The 17,939-nt window shown below is 36.2% G+C and overlaps 1 protein-coding gene across 3 annotated transcripts in view; it reads left to right on the top strand.

The window, feature by feature from the left end:
• Ankrd28 (ankyrin repeat domain 28) overlaps positions 1–17,939 on the top strand; it is a 159,809-nt gene that overhangs the window by 54,086 nt on the left and 87,784 nt on the right. Inside the window, exons 1-2 of one of the 3 annotated variants that reach the window (XM_013022163.1) lie at positions 9,448–9,798; positions 10,851–10,934. In XM_013022163.1, the coding sequence (XP_012877617.1) occupies positions 9,682–9,798; positions 10,851–10,934 (201 nt within the window). In that variant the 5' untranslated portion in view covers positions 9,448–9,681. Of the gene's footprint in view, positions 1–9,447; positions 9,799–10,850; positions 10,935–17,939 lie in introns of those variants that run through there. The other 2 variants (XM_013022160.1, XM_013022161.1) reach the window with 2 other exon arrangements.

Below are 17,939 nucleotides of genomic sequence, written 5' to 3'. Positions count from 1 at the left end.
CCCAAAAAAAAAAAAAAAAGAAAGAAAGCATACATACTATATTTGTGTACTGTATTTGTGTTTCTGAGCCTGGTTAATTTTGTGTAACATGATCTCCAGTTCTGTGTATTTTTCTGCAAACAACATGATTTCATTCTTATTTATGGATGAGTAATACTCCCATTATGTATATGGAAATCATCTGTTAATGGGCACTTAGGCTGATCTTATTGTGGATAAATCTACCATGGATGTGGTGGCTTTGTATATCAGAATCAAATAGCTGTATATAGCTGGATCATATTGGTAATTTGGACCTAGATCATAATCTACCATTTGTAGACTTCCTGTTATAGCTAGGACAATGTGTGTGTCATGGAACCATAATCCTCCCAATCTCAACCTTCCCTGCAGCTGAGATACCAGGCATATGCCACTGAACCTAGCTTTAAACATAGGGTTGGCCTATAACTGCCAGTCCTCAAGTTCCTAGCTTCACAAGTAGGATTATAGATATGAGCCCCCATATTTACTAGACTAATTTATATTCCCATCAATAGTGTATAAGGGTTTCTCCCTTTACCCCAGTTCCCACCAGCATTTATTGTTTTTTGTTTCCCTGGGTGCCACTCAGACTAGAGTAAGTAGAATTTCAATGTCTTGGAGAGAGTGAGTGTGTGATTTGTAGTACTTGCTTAGTATTTGAGCACAGGGCCTTGCTCTTGTCAATCAGACACTCTACCACTTGACCCATGTGGCTGAAGTAATCTTTAAAAAAAAAAAAAGTGCTCATCTTAAGTTTTAAAATTACCTTTAAAAAATTTTCTTTTGGCATGTCTGTAATCCAAGCTATATTTGGGAAACTGAGATGGAGAAAGTTATGTTTAAGGCCTATCTCAGCAAAAAGTTAGCCAGCTCAGACTTGATGCTGTGTAAGGTAACATGTACCTGTGATACAGGAGGCAGGGAGGGCTCAAATGGAGATATGCCATATGTGTGAAATGCACAACAAATTTAAATTTTTGTAAAAGCTGTAAACTCTTTGGCTAGCTTTCTGTGTTGGCAAGTTGAAACAGTATTTTGGATATGTTGCATTACATAAAATATTGTTAAAAATAGGTACTAGTTTTACCTTTTTAAAATGTGATAACTAAAACATGTAAATTAAATATGTGATTCCTTTTATGCTCCTATTAGACAATACTGCTCCAGCCTTTGAAAAGCTAACAATTATTCATGCATTATAAATGATTATTTTAACCTTTCAATTATTCTGGAAAGTGATTGTTGGGTTTTTATATTAAATGTTTTAGCTAGTGGATCATTATTTAAGAAAGTACTTTTCCAGTAAGTAAATGAGGAAATACTAACAGTAATGTAATGAACAGTTTTACCATTCACTTTTGTAAGAGAATGTACAATTCTAATATAGTTTTAGAAATTGATTACCGCTAATAAATTCATATACTGCTTTTTTCTCATTTAGAATTAATGGCACAGATGGATTTTCTGTTCTATTTAGGCCTTCAATATATATCTTTTGTGTTCTTACCTGTACTGGTTCATTTTTCTCATATGATATAGCACTCTACAAAAGTTTTCTTTTTTTTCTTTGCCAGTCATGGGGCTTGAACTCTGGGCCCGGGCGCAGCCCCTCAGCTCTTACAAAAAGTCTTTTTAAAGGTGAAGTTAAAGAATGGATATGACATACAGGTCTTTGCAAAGAACACATAATAATAGATGTTAATATGTTGCATATAATACTAATAATGGTAGGGTCAACAGTTTGTTACTACCATTGTTTCATAGCAAAGGATTAAATAAATCACTTGGTATCCTCAGATGGTATTAATTAAACATTTTTATGGTATGTCTTTGTAAACTTTTTTGTTAAAAAAAAAAAAAAAAGACTGTCCAGGTGCCAGTGTATCAACCCTATAATCGTAGATACTCAGGAAGCTAAGATCTTAAGGGTAACGGTTCAAAGCCAACCCAGGGCAGGAAAGTCCATGAGACTCTTAGTCTAGTTCACCACAAAAAGCAAGACTTGGAGCTATAGCTTAAGTTGATAGAGCTCTAATCTTGTGCACAAAAGCTCAGAAATAGTGCTCAAACCCTGAGTTCAAGCCCCAGGAAAATCACCCCCCCCCAACACACACACACGCACGCTTTGGTCATAACTGGATTACACGAAAAGCTAATATTATTTTAAGGGGGCTGGGAAGTTGGCTCAGTGGTAGAGTGCTTGCCTCTCATGCATGAGGCCCTGGATTCAATTCCTCAGCGCCACATAAGCAAAACAAACAAACAAACAAACAAACAAAAAGTTGGAAGTGGCGCTGTGGCTCAAGTGGTAGAGCACTTGCCTTGAGCTGAAGAGCTGGCCCCACAACTGTCAAAAAAATAAACTTCTAAAAAAATATTATTTTAAGGGTTTAGAATTGATCATGTTTTAAATACATAATGACCTTTTTTTTATAAGTGGCTCTACTAATTGGATAGTTGTATAGATTCTGACCTGTAACCTAGAAAGCACAGGACTTATTTTCTTGTCTTCTTGAGGGATTAGGGAGTTGTTGCTCTGGTTTGAATGGAAGTCCCTGCACTTGCTAGGCAAATTGCTTTACCACTTGAGCCACACCCTAGTCCTTTTGTTTTTAGTTTATTTTTCAATAGGGTCTTGTACTTTTTTCCATTCTGGCCTTCAACCCTTACCTCAAGTAGCTGGGATTGAAGACCTACCTACACCACCAAATTCAGTTTGGTTTTTTGGGTTTGTTTTTGTTTTTTGTTTGTAGGGCTTGAATTCTAGGCCTGAACGCTGTCCCTCAGCTCTTCAGCTCAAGGCTAGGGCTCTACCTCTTGAGCCACTGCACCACTTCCGGTTTTATGAGTGGCTTATTGGAGTTAAGAGCCTCATGGACTTTCCTGCCCAGGCTGGCTTTGAATCGTGTTCCTCAGATCTTAGCCTCCTGAGTAGCTAGGCTTATTGGCGTGAGCCGCTGGCGCCCAGCTCCAGTTTGTTTTTGACATAAGGTCTCATTTACTTTTTCCTAGGCTGTCCTTGAACCTTGGAGCCCTCCTGGGGCCCTCCTAGCTTTGATTATAGATCTGTACTGTCATGCCTGGCCTTCATAAGATTTTTCCGGTAGTCCATAATATAAGAAGGCTGTTTAATGAAACATGATTTTAGCATACTTGCTTACCATGTTTGACTACAAGTTTTATTTGTTTATTGAGTTGTGGTAGAGTTTGTTATTTGAGTTGTGATGGGAGATTGGTTCTAGGACCCCCTATGGAAACAAATACAGAGGATGCCCAAGTCTCTTCTTAAAATGGTGTAGAATTTGCATGCTACTATCCTCCAGCATACATTAATTATATCATCTCTGGATTGCTTATAATGTGTAATCTCTTGATTATGCTCTGTAGTTTAGGGAATAATGATGGAGAAATGCCTTTACATGTTCACTGTAGACAGAATCTGCTTCTCTCCATGAATATTTTTGGTCTGTACTTGATTGAATCTGCAGGTGTGAGACTTAAGAATGCCAAGAGCCAACTGTACTGATAAACTAGCTTGCTACTTGGCACTGACATGGCACTCAAAAAGTTTATATTTTGGAGCATTTCAAAATTCGGACTTTTTATATTTGGGTTGCTTAACTGGTAAAATCTCTGTCAGTAGTTTAAAATCCAATAAGCTTCAAAATTTGAAATAGGTCTAGTCCCAAAGATTTTGAATAAGGAATACTTTATTTCTTTTTTTGGTGGGGGGGAGGGTCTGGTCGTGGGGCCTGAACTCTGGGTCTGGGCGCTGTCCCATAGCTCTTCAGCTCAAGGCTAGCACTCTACCACTTGAGCCACAGCGCCACTTCCGGCTTTTTTCTTTTTTGCTTATGTGGTGCTGAGGAATCGAACCCAGGGCCTCAGGTATGCAAGGCAAGCACTCTACCACTGAGCCACCTTCCCAGCCCAAGGAATACTTTATTTCACAATAACCAATATTCACAAATGTTTAGTAAGTTAAGATCTGCGTTGCCCCTCAGTGCAGAAAGGAAAAATCTAAAAAGAAATTCTGATACAACAAAATTAGGAACCTGAAAATAACCCTTTAGAACCTTAAGCTTTTATTAAAAAGGTGAAGTGTTTCCACTTTATATGGTAGAGTTCCAGCAGAGCAAGTTCGTGGCTCTGAGTTCAGACAATTCCCTGGTACCAAGAGGGGGAAAAGGTTATAGATTCTTTCTTAATACTCTATACCTTTCAATGGTTTTTGTTCTTAAGTTCTGGCATACCTCTGTTCTAAATTGTGTTGAATGTTTTTAATGTTTTGATGAAAAAACTCGCTAAAACACATAATTTAAAATTAAGTCTAAATACTCATTTTAAAACAACTTGAAGTATAGTGATACCAGCATTCCTAGCATGTGGAAAACTGAAATAGAAGGATCTTGAGTTTGAGGCTATGTAAAGAGGAGACACTCTCTAAATCAGTTGATCAGCTCCTCTCTCTCACTTGGGAATATTACTGCAATAGACAATATCCTCTTCTAACCTAAGCTTTAGCAGCTACTATAGTTTACCTTTTTTTCAAGATCACTTTCCAAACAGTATTATGGGTAGCAAAGATGCTATTGGGAGGGAGGAATATATGGTGATTCCTCACCTATTATGGGAGTTACATTCCAGAAACTCCTATGATAGGTGAAAATCGGCAAAGTAGCAGCAATTATTTATATTTTAAAGCCTTATAAACCCCACTCTCCTATAAACCTTTCCTACTCTTATTAACCTTTTCCACACTCTTATAAACACTTCATATTCTCTTAAACATTTTCTACACTCTTAAACCTACGTAATTTTAATAACATACAAAATTCTATATGGGTACTCAACAGTGAAGTATACTACAACCTGAATTATGTGCAGTACTGATGACAATGAAGGTGATGACTATGAGATCAATGTAATGCACAGCCAAGAAGGGCTTCATTAGGTAGTACAATATCTTCACCCTGGGCTGTAACTTCTACTAAAGGCATAGGTGTAAGTGATCTCTTAATTCAAATGATGAATATAGTTAGAGGGAGTTGCTTTGAGTGAGAAGCTTTTTATAAACTGACTGCCACTCTTGATTGTATTTACAAAGTGCAACCAATGAAGCATCTGGGGTCCCCTACTTCAGCTACTCACTGAAGTTCTTTGGGCAGTTTCACCTTGGTTGCAAGATGATCAAGTGTTAGGCCAACTTCCTCCTCTCCTCCAACCCATAATTCAAATTGTTCCCCATCCTTTTCACTTGTTGACTTCATGTCGTCCATCTTAAAAACTTGTTCAGGCTTATAGTCCCTTTCCTTGATGATGGATTTGAACATGTCATTATGTGGTCCTTAGCTCCAGCTTTATCTGCAGAGGCAGCTTCTCCATGCAGAGAAATGCTCTTGAGTCCAAAGCATCTTTGAAATATATCAAACCAGCCCTTGCAGGCTCTGAATGGGGTTGGTCTGGTGAGAGAAGCACTTGACGGCCCTGTTTCTACATTGTTGTCCTTGTCTTCATCCTCATCACTGTTGTGAAAGTCCATGCTTTCTGCAAAACTGCCATGTTTTTTGGCCTTTGTCCAGATGGTGTTGGTATCCAGTGAGATATTATTATTTCTGCAGTCATTTATCCCCAGGGCCAATGCATACTTCATTCTCACAATGACCTTATTGTGGGAAGTGATCACCCTCTTTGTAGTCTTGGTTAAAAGTCATAGTTGCTCGCAGGGTGCTGGTGGCTCAAGCCTATAATCCTAGCTACTCAGGAGGCTGAGATCTGAGGATCATGATTCAAAGCCAGTCCAGGCAAGAAAGTCTGTGAGACTTTATCGCCAACAAACCACTAGAAAACCAGAAGTGGAGCTGTGGCTCAAGTGGTAGAGTCCTAGCCTTGAGCTGAAGAGCTGAGGGAGAGTGCCTAGGCCCAGAGTTCAAGCCCCACGACCAACCAAAAAAAGAAAAAAGGAAAAGTTATAGTTGCTGAAGACCTAATATTCTTCTCATTTCTTTTTGTAGCCAACAGTAGATAATGGCAGCCTACAGCTGCATAGCTTTTGCCTTCCTTTAACATGTCAAGATTCTTTGATGGTAAGCATTTTCCTCTGGTGCTTGGGTTCACTGCCAAAAGCCTTAGAAGGTGCAGAATGTTTGCGTGGCATCGTAGGGCTTGAAATGAATTCAAACTTCTACGTAAATTTCACAAAAACACAACACTGTAGAGCAACACTACATGCATCGATCACATGTTGATGTGAAGTGGACAAGGAGAGATGCTGAATGTTATGGGCACAGTGTGAGGAGAGCACACAGACAGGTGCTATGTTACTGAGCCAATCAGTGTCCAGGATACAGAACACAGTGCTATGGTTGGTCACCTTCCAATCCATCAGCCAATAGTGTGCTGTGTACAAACTTGTACAAACAGTAGTAGCATACTGTGCATTTCCATTGTGTTCAGTATGGTATTCATCTGCTGAAGAAATACATACTGTATTATATTTGGATTTAATATTTTAATGTTTGAATTAACATTTTTATTTGTAAGTTTGGGTTTTCCTCTATAATATGAGAATATAGCCATTTATATATACTGTCTGTATTAAATGGGAATATATAGAATCAAGCACCTCACAGAAAGTAGAGAGGTAATGAGATATTAATGAGAATCCTAGTGGATAGAATTAAAAAACAGATTGAAGAGAGACTATGGTATTTTCTTTATAGTTTTCCTGTTGAGAAATAATCCTATTGTGTGGTAAACAAATGGTGGGGGGATGTGAAGTACAAAATAGTGTGCTTTGTGCAATTTGGAGAACTGCATCCAGGTTTCTGGTATGTGTTTGTTCACTGGGTTCTTCCTTCTACTGTTGGGAAAATTATTTTCTGGGAAAGATCCTTTTTCAAAAAAAAAATTCAATACATAGTGCCATTGTGCCCTTTTTCTTTTCTTTTCTTTTTCTTTTTTTTTTTTATTGGTCATGGGGCTTGAACTCTGGCTATGCGCTCTGTCCCTCAGCTCTTCAGCTCAAGGGGGACGCTCTAGCACTTGAGCCACAGCAACACTTCGGTTTTCAGGTGCTTAGAGGTAAGAATCTTAGGAAATCCAGGCGGAAGCCTGGTGGCCTGTGAGACCCTTATCTCCAACTAACTACCAGAAAAGTGGTAGAGTGCTCGCCTTGAACTGAAGAGCTGAGGGACAGCTCCCAGACCCAGAGTTCAAGCCCCACAACCAAACCAAGAAAAAAAAAATCTCAAGGACTTTCCTGCCCAGCCTGGCTTTGAACCCCATCCTCAGATCTCAGCCTCCTGAATAGCTAGGATTACAGGCGTTAGCCACAGCCACCTGGCCCTTGTGCCCTTTTGACATATAGATACTTCAGGACAAGTACTTTTTCCTATAGTTTTTTGTTTTTTTTTCTTAAGTTTTAAATGGCTATAAAAATGGGATTTCATTGAGCATAAATAGTTCTTTCATATAGCTTCTTAACAGATTTTTAAAAATTTATAGCCTTTCTAGATAGGAAGATAGGATTACTTAATTTCTTCAGTGAAAATTGATTTCTACTTCTATGAAGCATTAATTTTTCACCTTAAAATATGAAGCAAAAAAGAAAAATATGCATGAGTAGTGAATAAATTTGGTAACTTAGAAATTGTTAATATTTTAAAAGATTTTTATTGTTATTATAAAGGTGATGTACAGAAGGGTTAGTTATATTTATGTAAGTAAGGAATACCTTGGACAATGTCACCTCTTCCCTTGCTCTCTCCTAATTTGCAATTTTAAAAATTTGTTTAAATTTTTTTACATTCTAGAAAATATATCTGTGTAGTCTTGGCAGAAAACAGTACCTTAAGTTTTAAAGTCTCAAAAAATACTTCGCCTTCCTTTTTAAATCTCTTAGGAGTATACTGCAGACTTTTTTTTTAAATTGCAGCCTCATTATAGGGTTAAACATTTGCTGTATTGTGGCATACGAAAGCAGTTAAGCTGTTTGGAATTGTTTACTTGCTAAAACCAGTGTTAGTCAGAAGGAGCAGTACACCAGATTTCCTTGTGGCTTTTAGTGGAAAATGTTAAAAGCACACTCATTTTTCAGTTACAGAAATTTTCAGTTTGATCTGGATTAGTCACAGAACTGGCATGAACCTTCTAATTGTGAAGGCTGTCCAAATGCACTATTTTTTTTCTCCTGTGAGAGGAAGTCACATCCTGAGCAGTAGCTCAGCTCTCTGGTAAGTGTAGCATGTGAGCATTACTAAGGCATTTCATCCTGCGGGTCTGCAGTTTCTGCTCTTCGGACTGTTGCTCTGTTGGAATGCTTCTGTGGGGCTAATCCTGAAGCTCTATAGATATTTTTTTAAGGACCTACTCATTTGAGGATGTCAGCGGCATTTTGCAAGATCTTTTGAGGAACAGGAAAGCATCTGAAATCAACCGAACAAGATAACTGTGACGGTTTTTCATTGTGGAAGGAAACTATATTGGCACGGAGGTAGCTGATTGAATAAAGTTGTTGGCTCAAAGAAGATGCACAGTCTGCTGTTTTTTCCCTCTGAATGAAGACTACTTAATGGAAGCTGTATTCATGTGGCGATCAAAGGAAATACTGGAATGATAAACTGCTGGGATTTTTTTCCCCTTTCCTTTTTAATACAAAAACTCTGAAGCTGTAATTTGAGCTCAAAGGTCTAGTTCCTTCGCAGCCTGCTTGTTCTATTAGGATTCTCCAGTATCACCATTTTTGCCTGTTATCTGTGCCTTTTTGTTGGAGCAGCCACAGACAACTGCCTGATGGAGAAAGAATGAAAACTCCGCCTTGCTTATATTACCTATTGGAATAAAGCAGTTTGTATTTCTTCTATTATAGGGGAAATCTGGATTAATCAAGCTATATTCTTGTGCCAAGAGTCCTATTGTCTCTTGTGGTCTGACTCATCACATGTAAATGTACTGCAGCTTTGCTATTAATGCAGAGTGGCTTTTTTCCCCCCTTTTCTCTTTTCCCAAACACAGAAGGAATTGTCTGTCAACCTCTGAGCTTTATTTTCAGGATTTGTGCTGAGCTCTCTTTTTGCCTGTTTGTTTCCTGAATAATGTCTTCATTAAATCAGTGAAGCTGAAGAAATAAAGACAAGTTAGAAGTGGAAGCAGAATAGTGAGATTTTATTTTTTATTTTCAATTATAAAAGGAAGTCAGCCTACTGGTAACTGTATGACCTTGCAGTCAAATGTTGGGGATAGCTGTGATCATCTCTTATCATAGCAGTCATTTCATTCTTTATCTCATGGTGGTGTGTTACCCCAAACAATGATTGTTTTGTACAAGTAAATTTTATAGTGCAATATGACTGTTTTGGTAGGAAAAAAATATTTTTAAATGAGCTTATCCTGAACTGTTTTAATGATTGACATATTGATGTGTAGTATTTTTTTATATATTGCAGCAACCCAACATCAAAGAGTAGAATTTTGTTAATTTTTAGGAATTTTAGAAATTACATATCATAATTTTAAACTTGGTTTCTCTGATAGCACTTAATACTATAAGTGTACTATTCAGAGAATGTTTGTAAGTGTTGTACAGAAGAGGAAGAAAAATTACTTGTACCCTTCCAACTGTCACATAGCTTGGAATTTAATGTTTTAAAAGAGCGAATGAGTCGAGTGTGTATTGTTGTCTTGGAGGAGGTTGAAGATGATTCTCCTGAATTCATTTCTAAATTGCCACAGGAAAATAAATCCCTACATTCTTCACCTTCTGGAAATGTATTGGTAAGATTTGAGAATTTGTGTTTCCTATATTCTACTGACCTACTAGTAGTGTAAATTTTAGTTTTTAAGAATGGAGTTGGTTTCCACTAGTTTCATTAAAAACTTAAACTAATATTGGTGTCAATATGTTGCTGTATTATATATAAAATAAACACATTTCTGGTTTTTACTTTTTCAAATGCTTAGGTAACATTTCAGAATTAAATCTCTTTAAAAAAGACTTAAGAAAAGCATTATGACACTTTTTCATTTTGGGTTTTTGAACTGATATAACAAAAGTCAGGAACTGCATATGTTAGGAAAAGGTTAACTATTACCAGCAACATCCAAAACCTAGCCTTTCCCTTAAAGGATTTTATGTATTTATGTGTGTAAGAGCATGTATGAAAAAGAATCACACACTGTATCTTTAACCTTATTTTTAATACTGTTGACAACTGGCTCCTTATTTAACTAGTATAATATGATACCTTACAGAAGTGGTGGTGTTGATTAGTAAATTATATTTAGACATGCATATGATTTTCTTTTCATGTTATTCAAGTATACAGTATTTTTGTTTTTTGAGTAGCAGTTCATGATCTGCCAACTTTACTTACATGGGATTTGTATCTTTATGCATATAATGCTAATTGGTACATGTTATTTTCATCCCTTAAACAGACCTTTTCAAAAGGATCTCCTATCATGCGCCTCAGCATGGCTGGAAATTGCTTGTTCAGTATGTTCTGTTTCACAACTAGATGTTGAGAGACTTATATCTGTAAGTCTTTTCATCATATAGAAACAAAATATTTCCACTTATAAGAAATAAAATCTGATTGTGTTTATTATACTACTTAATTTTTGTCAAACTGAACATATATACATTTATAAATTAAATTCTCCTCTCCTAATTCCCTGACAAAGATGTACTTGGATATCATTTGGTTTCATGAAATGTAAAAAAATTAATGATATGGAGGAGAAAAATACCCTAAAGTTGTATGGAAATGTTTTTAGAATTACTTAAGTAGTATGACTAACATTTATATAATTATTTTATATTTTAGCCATCATTGGTGCAGGCTATATTTAATGGAGATCCAGATGAAGTTCGAGCACTGATATTTAAGAAAGAAGATGTCAACTTTCAGGTAAAAACAGTTAATTCATTGATGCCACTCTTTAAACTTACTTTTTAATACTCTTTTCCTAGAACTGTGATTTTTTTTTTGTTGTTTAAAATTATAATTCTATACTAGTCGTTTTAAATGAGGGCAGAAGAGTCTTTGGTTGAAAAGAGATGTACTGGACATACATTCAGAGTAATAATTGAAAGTACATGAACACTAAGACAATTGAGTACTTGTTCTTCCAGCTTTTTTCTTTGAAAATTCTCAAACACAGAAACAATACTCTCCACAAAGGTTGTGAGAGTATTCTGAAGTGTTCGACATTGATAACCTTTTGCCATATTTACCTCATTACATGAACAGAGATTATGTATGTAGTAATATACATACAAAACAAAACATGCACATGTATAATATATTAATAATGCAATGTATGTATTACATATATTTTGTGTTCGTATATGATTTATATTTTATGTATGCACACAGATTCACACTTTTTCTTATTTTACTGAACTTCATTTGAAATTAAGTTTCAGAAATCATGGCACTTTCTATATACATTTCAAGTGAGGGTTCTTTTTGGTGAACTGAAATAAAAGATTTCTGTAAAGTTTGTAATATGTCTAACTTCATTATAATACAAGACTTATTTTCTTAATTGTACTGAGTTTTACAAAGACTTTTTTGTCTTTATTATTTTCAATAAGTGATACTCATTGTTTAAAAATCTTTCAAACTGGGCTGGAAAGGTGGCTCAGTGGTAGAATGCTTGCCTTGCATGCATGAGGCCCTGGATTCAATTACTTAGCACCACATAAGTAGAAAAAGCTGGAAGTGGCGTTGTGGGTCAAGCGGTAGAGCACTAGCTTGGAGCTAAAGAGCCTCTGCGGGACAGAGTTCAGGCCCTACACCTGACCAAAATTAAAAAACAAACAAAATCTTTTCAAACTTGCAGATAAAGTTAGTCTAATACTCAGAACTGACTTTTGCAGGGTAGTTTAAAAAGAGTAGAAGTAAGGCATTTGTCTCTTTATAAATTTTTTGAGTGGCCAGTTTTTTTCTCTCCTTTATAAACAGTTTCATTACATAGCCCAGGCTGCTCTCAGGGTCATAATACTTTTTATTAACATACTAAATTGTGGATAAGATCAGCTTCATTAATTTAATATAGATAGCTCTGAGTTAAAGTGAGGAGTAAAGATTCATAACATTTCTGTAGCATCACAGGAACGTGTTCTAGAAGTTTTTGGTAGTTCATAGAAAATATATACTACAAGATTATTTTGAACTCTGATTTTTTTTTTCTGTCATATAGTACTGTGGCCTCTTAATGATACAAAAAGTTCTTCCCTTATTTTAAAATTTGGAGTATTTGAATGGATTTGAACCATCATTGACTCTATCATTAAATGTTGATCAGAATTTGCCATTATATTTTTTCTTAAGTCTTTTCTAAGTGGATTGCTTCTAGGTTTACATTTAGTTACATACATCAAATTCAGCGTTTATTTTAAATGGAGTGTCTTTACCTAATTAGTGTGTCCCAATAAGTCTGCTTTTCTTAGAACAAAAGAATAGCTTTGGGGGTATAAACTTAGAACAAGAGGAAAACAAGCTGTTTAATTTCTGGGGCGTTTGTGCTTGTTTAACAACACAAATCTTACCTTCATGATCACTAACTTTGAGCCATGTCTCATCTGCAGCTTTTTTTGTTGTTGTTGTTGTTGGTTGTGAGGCCTGAACTCTGGGCCTGGGTATGGAACCTCAGCTCTTCAGCTCAAGACTAACGCTCTGCCACTTGAGCCATAAGCACCACTTTTGGCTTTTTCTGCTTATGTGGTGCTGAGGAATCGAACCCACGGCCTCATGCATGCAAGGCAAGCACTCTACCACTGAGCCACCTTCCCAGCCCGACTTGCAGCTTTTTCACAATTACAGACCTTGTTAGAGCTGGCATTGCTTTTTTTGCAGTATTTAACTAAAGCATTTTTATATTTTAAGAACTTGCTGAGTCATTATTTTGAGCATTTGTTTACTCCTCAGTGCCTTTCCCCTTTATGCCATGTTGGGGTTTGAACTGGGCCTTGGACACAACGCCTCTCACACTCTTGGCTAGCCCTCTCCCACTTCCTTTTTGTTTGTATAGGTTTTTTTGTTTTGGGTTTTTTTTTTTTGTCTGTCTTGAGCAGACAGGGCCTGGGTGCTGTCCCTCAACTCCTTTGTATAATCATTAAAAGAATTCAGTTTACTATGTTACATGAAATGCTTAGCAAAATAGACGTGTGTTCAGTAGATTATTAGTTTTGGTATCAGGATATTACTTTGGGCGATTCACAAAAAGTAGCAAACCTAATAAGTAAGTTTCCATGGATTCTTTGAGTGCCACTTACTTCTAGGCTTCACCATAGTATTTTCTTGTCTTTTCTGGAAATAAGGAATAAGTTCTCTAGTCTTCAATAAATTTTTCCTGGAAGCCACACATCATTTCTGCTGGTTGTCAGTACAGCAGACTATAGATTTTTCCAAGCTTTAAAACCTCTTCACTCATTACTTGAGGTCATTTGCAATGTCTTCTAAAACTTACTTTAAGTAATTGCTTACAGCCTTTTAGTCCCATCCCAGGAGTATCTTTGCCCAGCTTCCAACTGGCTTGTATGGAACATAGAATGGAGGAGGGCTGTGGGAGAACCACCAACTCAGCTGTCATTCCAGAGGAGAATTTCTTGGTGGTTTTTTCATGCCTAGAAATAACATTTTCCCACAACTGTAGTGAGTGCCTCTGGATTCCAGTTTCAATTAAAAAAAAAAAATTAGGGGAGGGGGAGTGTAGTTGTGGAGGTGGGAGGGAAGGAATGGTAGGGGAAAAACAAAGGAGGAGGCAACAATGCTTGATAAGAAATGTACTCATTACCTTGCTCGTGTAACTGTAACCCTTCTGTATAGTATTTTCACAATGAAAAACATTAAAATACTTACTAATCATAAATGTGTATATACATAATAACTAAGCCTCAAAAGATGTGATTAAAAATAAAATAAAATGATACCATTAAAAAATGTTAACAAGTGTTCAGATTTCCCCCCCAAGCTCCAACTAGCATGTGTCTTCTGTCCTTGTGACTAGGTAGCTTTTATGGTGGTGCTGATATAAAAAAGATACTGTGCAATAGACAGTACTTTTTATAATCTGGAGCTATGAATTACATACTTTTGTAATGTCATATGTTTATTTTTAGTAACCTTATGGTATATATAGTTATGTACTTTTTTTTTTTTGTCGTTTGTGGGTCCTGAACTCTGGCCTGGGCACTGTCCCTTGGCTCTTCAGCTCAGGGCTAGCACTCTACCACTAGAGTCATAGCTCCACTTCCGGCTTTTTCTGCTTATGTGGTGCTGAGGAATCGAACCCAGGGCCTCATGCATGCAAGGCAAGCATTCTACCACTGAGCCACCTTCCCAGCCTATTCATATACTTTTTATATTATTTTATTTATTTATTTATTTTTGCCAATCCTGGGGCTTGAACTCAGCATCTGGGCACTATCCCTAAGCTGCTTTTGTTCAAGGCTAACACTCTACCACTTGAGCTACAACACCACTTCTAGCCTTTTCTGTATATGTGGTACTGAGAAATTGAACCCAGGGTTTCAGCGCTAGGCAAGCACTTTACTACTAAGCCACATTCCCAGCCTGAGAGTCTTATTTTTTATATCTGTATAGTATTTGGTATAGTATTCATTCCATAATTTATTCAATCAGATTCCTTTTATTTAGGGTATCTTGTTACTAATTTTATTCATTGGTAATAAGTGGGGTCTTTTCATCAAGTGGACAGAAATTCTGCATCAGTAGACCAGTAATACTTGTATATGGAGCTTGGTTTTAGTATTGTATTTAAAAAGTCTCTATCCCATAGTCAGGTAGTTTTTCTTTTGTCTTCTGGAAGTTTAATAGTTTTTAAGTTTTACATTTAAATTTACAACCTATTTTGACTTTATATTGTATATGATACAAGCTATATTTCAAAGTTTTTAAACACAGAGATATATCTAGTTGTTAGAAGTTGGGGGGAAAGGGTACTTTCTCCAATGAACTGTCTTTGCATATTTTCCAAATTTCTGGTGTTCACCTATATTTGGGTTCATTTCTGGACTCTGTATTTGTGTATCTTGATGCAAATTCCACACAATTTGATCATGTAAGTCTTGAAAGCAACTTTTAGTGGGGCTTAGTGGTACGGGTCTGCTTAGCATTAGGCCCTGGGTTTGATTCTTCAGAACCATAAAGTCACCAGCCTCATTTTTACTCAAAATTCTTTTAACTATTCTAGGACCTTTAAACGCTGTCCATGTAAATTTTAGAATCAGCTTCTCAGTTAATTCTAAAGAAGGTGGTGGGGGGAGTGGGGGAGGGGGAAGAATGAGCCTTTTAAAATTTATGGATCAGTTTGACAAGAATTAACCAATACTTCATCCCCAGGTTTGAATTCAAGGCCTTGTGCTACTTGTTCAACATTTTGGGTTTGGGTTTGGGTTTTATGGTCAATCTTGGAGCTTGAACTTAAGCCCTGGACACTGCCTTTTTGCTTCTTTGCTCAAGGCTAATGCTGTACCACTTGAGCCACAGTTTTGTTTCAGGCTTTTTTGGTGGTTTAACTTTTCTACCTGGTCTGGCTCCAAATTGCAATCCTTAGATCTCAGCCTCCTGCATGAGCCACCAGCACCTATAAATTGTGCTTTTGATGTTGCATCTAAGAACTCTTTGTTCAAGGCTTATTCTTTTATATTTAACACATCTATCAATGCCTTCTGAACTATATTTGTTTAGGTGTTAGGTATAAGTCAGAGACCATGTAACACTCAGTGTCACTTCTTCAGAAGTGATATATTTCTACATTGAACACATATATTTCTATATTGAGTTGCCTTTGTATTTTTTGTCAAAAATCAAACAATTATGGATCATTTAAGAAAGAACGTGTCTTCTGAGAAATGCATGGCCTGGACCATAGAGTGTAATTACATGAACTAAGATTGCTAGAGTCAGTAGGCAATATAATCTTACAAGACCACTATCATCATAGTCAATGGTTGACTGAAACATTGTTAATGTGGCAACATGACTGTATTTATGTGGGCTTATTTCTGGGCTTTTACTTTGGAAATGTCTTTTTTCTCCTACCATGCTGCCCCAATTACTTCAGTTTTATATTAATTATTGAAATAATATGGTACAGGGTCCAAAGCCTTTTTCTGTTCTAAGTTGTTTTGGTGGTCTACCTTTCTTTGCATTTCCACATAAAATTGTGGATTTGTTTCTTTGTCAATAAAGGGCATTAGTCTGTATTTTATTTTTCTTATATCTCTCAAGTTAAAGAAGTGTCCTATTCTTTCTTTGCTGGGGTTAGAATGGCTCAAAAATCATGAATAGATACTGAGTTATAAATAATAACTAATATTATATATTTTATGCTGTTAATATATTAAATTGCAGCAATTAATTAAAGTTGAATGAAATGAGATTTCAGAATAAATCTCACTAGTTGTGATGTTTTTTCAGGTATTGCTGAATCCAGTTTGCTAATACTTAGTTGAGAGTATATGTCTTTATTAGTAAGGGGTGTTAATCTGTACTGTCCTCGTAATATTCATGTTTGGTTTTGGTATTAGGATAATAGTGCTGACTTCATTGATGGAAGGATCTGCAAAATAGATGTTATGTCTTTTTTATAAGCTTAGTAGCTTTCACCATTGAAATTATCTAGGTTCAGAGTTTTGTTGGAAATAGAACTATATAAATTTCATGTCTGTTATCACCCTAAAATTACTCAGATTAGATTTTTTCTTCAGTAATTTTTGTGTGTTGTAAGAAATTGTTCTTTTTCATCCAAATAATTTATATGCATAGAATTATTTGCGATAGTCCTTTAATCTGTTTTATGTATAGGGGTTTTACTGAAATGCCCTATTTCATGCCTGATACTGGTTTTATTTTCTTTATTCTTCTGCTATATTACTACCAACTCTATGGGTCTTTTTAAAGAACCAGCTTTTGTATTCTTTAATTTTCTCCATTGTTTTTCTGGGCTTCTCCACTTATTTCTCTTTTTTATCTTTTATCTTTTTTTTTTCTTTTTTTCTGTGATTATAAGGCTTGAACCTCAGGGTCTGGGTGCTGTCCTTGAGCTCTTCTGCTCAAGGCTAATGCTCTACCACTTTGTAAGCCCCAGCATCACTTCTGGGTTTTGAGTGGTTAATTGAAGGTAAGAGTCTCACAGGGACTTCACCTCCTGTACTGGCTTCTAGCTGCGATTCTTAGATATCAGCCTCCTGAGTAGCTAGGATTACAGGCATGATCCACCAGCACTCAGCATCTTTTATCATTTCTATCCTTCTGCTAGCTTGGTGATTATTTTACTATCTTCTAGTTTCCTTAGTGAAAGCTTATGTTATTGGTTTGAGATTATCTTTTCTGATAATAACATTTACTAGATTAATTGCCCTCTAAAACTTTTAATTTTAAATTTTAATGTATTTTTATTTCCTTCAGAATATTTTTCCAGTCTTCCTTAATACTTCCTCTTTATACCATTGTTTTAATTTACTAACAATTTAACTTTGTTAAGGTGAGAGTACATGCTTTTGTATTCTTTTCCTTTTAGTCTACGCAACTTCCTTTACAATATTCAGGGTGAATAGCTTGTAGGTGAACAGTGGTTTCCCTAGACTTGGTTTTAGCGCAGTACAATACTTGGACTATAGAACTTCGGTTTTCATCAGTTTTTGTAGGAACTCTATCAGAAGGAAATGTGTGGTGTGGTAATGGTGGTAGTCCTGTAGTATATCACTGATATCTTAGTATATATGTAGTTTTATATATTTAAGGTGCAGAACCATTTTATTACCACAAAGGAATTCCCTGTTTCATCTACTTGACAATATTTGACCCAGTATACACCTATGAACCTATTCCATAGTACTTAGTAATCATTTGTCTCATTTAATTATTTAAATAGTTATCTTC

This window comes from Dipodomys ordii, unplaced genomic scaffold (genome assembly GCF_000151885.1).
Source record: "Dipodomys ordii isolate 6190 unplaced genomic scaffold, Dord_2.0 Scaffold60, whole genome shotgun sequence".
Lineage (NCBI taxonomy): Eukaryota > Metazoa > Chordata > Mammalia > Rodentia > Heteromyidae > Dipodomys > Dipodomys ordii.
Note: the sequence above shows the minus strand (reverse complement) of the source record. Positions and strands in the feature narration are given on the sequence as shown.